Genomic DNA, 5,813 nt, shown 5'->3' with positions numbered 1-5,813 from the left:
GCGCCTGTGTCTTGTCGTGTAACATTAAAGTTGAGCGTGTTTTGTCGGCCATGAATTGAAATTGTATGACCATAAAGCTTTATTGACAGTGGAGAAAAGGATGCGGGCCTGAGGGATGTTTTCAAAGATGGGATTAATGTCGTTTTGTGTCAGTTAGTCGGCCTGAATAGATTTGAATTCCCCTAAATCTCACTTGCAAATATAACATTTTTTGTTTTTGTTTGTTTTATTTTCTAAGCCAAACGGTCAGTCTTAGACTTTATAGGGTTTATTTTGTCAAATCTAGTCACCAGACGTGATGCTGTATCATACATCACATATGTTTTTATTGAACACGTTTAAAGTGCTGTGAGTTTTCAAAGGTTTGAGAGGAAAACCTCAACCTGCACATGCGCAATGCATCCTTTTTTGGAAAATATCAAATTATCTAGATCGAGCTGATTGCATGGCAGGTTATATACTCCCATCAGGACATCCACATATTTCCCAACATTCAACAGTGGGATCCTGCAGCCGCGCCCCTGAGAGCCCCTTTAGACTGTCTGAATCAGAGCAGACTGTGCTGGTGGTCCTCCGTTCCTTAATTAGGAAATTAGCTGCACAGAGGCCCCATTACCAAACTCCGGGTTGCTCCTGGTGTTTTTCTCCCCCCTTTCCCCCCTTTCTCTCTCTCTCTCTCTGTCTGTCTGCTACCGGTCAATTTCCATAAGAAGATTACAAGCGGATCAGTATTGAGATCTGCCCTGATAAACAAATAACTAGTCCCTGAGAATTAGACGACTACTAATTGGACGTTAGTTTTATTGCTCTTGCTGTGTTTGTAACGCCCCATTGAACGTGAAAATGAAATTCATGAAGTGATGTCTCTTTTCAGCTGATTTACTGCAACTGTTCTCTGAGGGGCTCCAGGCTTTCCCTTCCTTCAGGATCACACACCAGCCTTTATTCTTCAAGCCATTAGTGCCTTTCATTTTAAAGCTCATAAATATTATGGACACCTCATTAATAGAAATATGTGTTTAGTGCAAACGCTCCTCGATGCAATATCTGCTTTTGTTTATTTTGGCTTTGACTTTCTAGTTTTACTTTTTAAAAAGAGGCTTTTATTATTGGGGAGAAAGAAGAACGACAGTGACCGACAGATACTACTGATAAGTTGATGTAGAAACAGCTTATTAAAGCCTTAAGGCAGAGGACACACTGATCTTAAATCACTTTCTGCATAATTTTCCAAACACGCTTTTATTTTATTTTATTTTATTTTATTTTATTTTTTGCTGTCTAAAACATGGATGCAGGAGAGATGGAGCTGTGGTGTCTCTGGAGGACGCGCTGCCCACAGGAGTTTGAAGTTTTTAAAGCTGCGGGCGGTGAAACGCTGTAAAATGCTCATATACCAGAGTGATCCCCGCAGAGCTCGTCTAAATACCGACGTGTTAATAGTCGTTTTCGATGGGCGATTCACTCCCAGCCATCAGCAGGTGTGAGGTCTATTGGTTTCAACGACAGCGCGGCGTTTCACCTCGTTTGTAAGGAGACAGATGCAAATGAACCCACTCCACGGTGATCATCTTAATAACCATTAGCGCCGCAGACAGAAAACACGTCGACAAACAGTCTCCGGCGAGTTTTGAGGCTGAGCACAGTCTTTTCCAAACTTTTCCTCAGGAGACTAAAGAGATGGCCCGTCCCCTCCACAAGAGGTCGTTGATGTATTAAAGTTTTGCATCGCGGGTACCTGAACGCTGCAGAAACGTCCAAAATAACGTGGCGTTAATTTAATTCGGAATTAAACACTTTCTCTTTTCAGTAGGAAAATCATAGGGTCCTGTTTTTCTAATTTAAGCCTGACGCATGTTTTCATTTTCAAAAATCACCAGGCCTACAGATTTCTGTCGCTTCATCATCAGCCTTAGTCTGTTTTATTAAAACCATTTGACTTTTATTCTACACACTTTAAATTATAGATTTACTAAAATAAACCGTATTATTCCCACACCTGATTAAATTGTCGTTTATATGATATTCATGTTACGGTCCCGGAAAAGACCAGAAACTATTGAGAAATTTTAATGAGCAAACAGGTTGTGGAGAAAATATAATATAGGTCCATAAATAAATATTTGAGTTTTGACAACACTGACATCCCAAAGAATTAGTTTTGTGAAATTACTGAAAGAGACGGAGAGACGAAAGGGTTAGTCTCTGCCCTGGGCTCATTTTATTCCAATATTCCACTTTTTACTTGAAGTGTTTTGACTCATTTTACTTCGGTTTTGGCCTGTTGGGATCCGCCTCTGCAATTAATTTACTGACATTGATCCGTTAAGACTTTAGTTTCCCTGCAGCATTTACCTGCACTTCTAGTTTTATCTCGAAAATACAGTCCACATGGTTCTGCACTGCTTATTTATGTTTTTATTTTAGGTTTATTTATTTATATATTTTTGTTGCATGTTTGATTGTTTTTTTTAATCTAGAGGTGTTTTCACAAAATGACATGTTTTAAGATTTATTTTTATTTTGTTTTTGTTTTGTTTTTTTTTCAAAACTGATTTTTGAGGTAAAATCGCTTCAGTAACATGAAGGTACAGGGGGCTTTTCTGTCTGCAGCTCATTGTCATGAATCACACTGTAAAGGCTGTGAGTCCAATAATTAGCGTTATGGTTGTTGATCTGCGCTGCTTGTTTTAAAACTTTACATCTCCCTCCTCCACCAAACAAAACGCAGCGCTGCGTGCTCCGGTTGGTTACATGGTGGGTATGGGAGCTGCGCGCTGATTGGCTGGCTGCTCCCTGATTGTCATGCTGTCAATCCACATCACATGGTCCGGCCTATTAACAGATGAGCTTGGCGAACAAGTTTACAGACTTCTGTTTCTGAGCCGTGGGGGAAAGAGCAGCCTTGAGCGGAGAGAAACCAGAAGCACCTGCAGACACATTTGCCTCTTTGGGCAGAACTTTTTTTTTTCCATCTTCTTCTTTATGACACTGGTCAGTACCTTTAGGCTACCTCTTTGACTTTTGGTCTTTCTGTGAACTTTTTATGTGCCTGTGAGTGAACACTAAAAGTCGCCTGAATGTATAACATGATGGAAACCGAGATCAAGACCCCGCTCCCGCAGTCCAACTCGGGCTCGGCGCCGGGCGCAAAGAACAACAGTGCCAGCGACCAGGAGCGGGTGAAACGGCCGATGAACGCCTTCATGGTCTGGTCTCGGGGACAGCGGAGGAAGATGGCACAAGAAAATCCCAAAATGCACAACTCTGAAATCAGCAAGCGGCTTGGTGCTGACTGGAAACTTCTCACCGACGCTGAAAAGAGGCCATTCATCGACGAGGCCAAGCGTCTACGCGCTATGCACATGAAGGAGCATCCGGATTATAAATACCGTCCCCGCAGGAAGACCAAGACCTTGCTCAAGAAAGACAAGTATTCTTTGCCCGGGGGACTGTTGGCGCCAGGAGCCAATGCCGTCAACAACTCGGTGTCGGTGGGGCAGCGGATGGACGGTTACGCGCACATGAACGGGTGGACAAACAGTGCGTACTCCCTCATGCAGGACCAGCTGGCCTACCCTCAGCATCACAGCATGAACAGCCCTCAGATTCAGCAGATGCACCGGTACGAGATGGCAGGGCTCCAGTACCCGATGATGTCCTCGGCGCAGACCTACATGAACGCGGCTTCCACGTACAGCATGTCTCCAGCCTACACGCAGCAGAACACCAACGCCATGGGACTGAGCTCCATGGCGTCCGTGTGCAAGACCGAGCCGAGCTCACCGCCGCCGGCCATCACGTCCCACTCTCAGCGGGCGTGTTTGGGGGACCTGAGGGATATGATAAGCATGTACCTGCCTCCCGGCGGGGACAGCGCGGAGCATTCCTCCCTGCAGAGCAGCCGGTTACACAGCGTCCATCCGCACTATCAGACCGCAGGGACTGGCGTCAATGGGACGCTACCTCTCACCCACATCTGAGAGCAACGGAGGAAAAAGACTTCAAACTTTAAAAAAAAAAACAAAAAAAAAAAAGTACTTCGGATACTTGAACTTTTTGGTTGCTGAACAAACAGCGTTCAACAGTTGGACTCAAAAACAGTTCTGTCAGATTGTCTCGAGTTGTCCATTTTAGAAGCGTCTGAAATGGATCGAAGCTGAAGGTTGAGCCCATCAGAGTTAAATTGCGTTGCAAAGAGGCTTTTTATCACGAGTATAAGCAATCAACTTACCTAGAAGAATTGGACTTCTATATTTTAAATAATGCCATATTTTCACTCTATGAAAAGGCATGTGGCCTCATGCAGAGGCTGGTGTATTTCAGAAAAGTTGGATGGAAAGTTGCTTCATAAATGTTTACACTTAATTTGTAGAATGTCAGTTGTCTCGACTGTGTCCAAATTTTGTAGTCTTTTTGTTTTCTCCCCATCATGGTCTAGGCGAAATGTTAAGACTGTGCGGGTCGCAAACTTTAATTTATAGTAACATTTTGTTTTTTTTTTCTTTTTAGCTTGTGAACCCGATGTGTTCTCATGTGGACAAATTGTTTTTGTAAAATGTTCTGTTCTGTGATGGTTTTTTTGGCAGTGTCATGTTTACTCATTCTCCTGAGCGAAGAGGTTTATTTAAACTGGCGTTTCTACATATTTTAAGACCATCCTCTATTCTTAAATGCTGAATAAATTTGTACAAAACAAACTGATCTGTGACTCCCTTTTGTTTGGAAATGCCACTTGTGATTGTTTTTAAAATCCCTGGAGTGTTTGTCTCCCCAGGAAACATGAAATTGTAATAAAAAGGATTATTTTAGTTGTTTGTGTAAAGAGTTTCACACACACTGAATGACGGTGTGTTTTCTCAATGATAGATTTGTGAAGGCCAAAGAATTGGAATTTAAAATTTTGACATGTAGGTTGTACACCTACAATTATTTTGTTAGTAAATTCGGAGACATTTTCACTTTGAGAAAACATCAGATTTTTTTTGCATTAGGCTGATATTTTGAATAAGTTGGTCTTCTACAAACCTTAAAGTTGTAATTTTCTTTATTGGACATTTTAAACATCCACTTTATAATAAAAAGAAACTTCATTTTTACCTAATTCCTGGGGCAAATCTTTTTTGGTAAACATTGGTTTTGGAATAGACAACTAAAACAGTTTCCACTTTTCTCTTTTCAGCGACTTTAAATGGTTTGTTGTCTTTGCCCCATCAAGTTGTAGTACTTCACTTTTGTCGCATTGACCCAGTTCACTCACTCATTTATTTTACTTGTTGAAGGCAGACTGTTCTACGAACTGTCACTTTCTTTTCTTTTTTCCCACGAGAATTGACTTTCTTAGTTTCTACTTTTTAAAATCCATTGAAAAATCCACATGGATAAGACTAGCACAAAGAGTTAAATCATCACACCACTGTTTTTCAGGAATGATATTCAATTTATAAACATGCCCCATAAAACACAAAATATACAGTTTGAAAGTGTTTTGAAAAGTTCTTATTTTACTTTGTATAACATTGCTCATATGACAAAGTATATTTGTGACTTATGGTTTGAAATACAGAATAATGTAATACATCATTTTGAATAATTAAATTCTAATAAGTATTTTGTCTATTGACGAGAATTTTCTCATTTAGCCGTGGGTATATTATCTGGGAAACTTTGTACTGTTCATGTACATTGGGATCATTGTCTAATTGCTGGGCCCTGTGGCGATGTTCTGTTAAAAATTACAGATGATGCAAACTAATAATTTATAGGATGGATTTTATTTTTCAGCAAATTACGGTGATATTGTATTGAAATTC

General features: G+C 40.8%; 1 protein-coding gene across 1 annotated transcript; it reads left to right on the top strand.

Annotated features, from left to right (window-relative positions):
• The first annotated feature begins 2,890 nt into the window (after positions 1 to 2,890).
• sox3 (SRY-box transcription factor 3) lies at positions 2,891 to 4,613 on the top strand. The gene has a single exon (XM_026330327.1). The coding sequence runs from the start codon at positions 3,081 to 3,083 to the stop codon at positions 3,981 to 3,983; it is 903 nt and encodes a 300-aa protein (XP_026186112.1). The 5' UTR covers positions 2,891 to 3,080; the 3' UTR covers positions 3,984 to 4,613.
• Positions 4,614 to 5,813: the final 1,200 nt, after the last annotated feature.

The sequence above is a fragment of the Mastacembelus armatus genome, chromosome 10 (genome assembly GCF_900324485.2).
Source record: "Mastacembelus armatus chromosome 10, fMasArm1.2, whole genome shotgun sequence".
Lineage (NCBI taxonomy): Eukaryota > Metazoa > Chordata > Actinopteri > Synbranchiformes > Mastacembelidae > Mastacembelus > Mastacembelus armatus.
The sequence above is the reverse complement of the archived record's forward strand: the minus strand, read 5'-3'. Positions and strand labels throughout refer to the sequence as shown.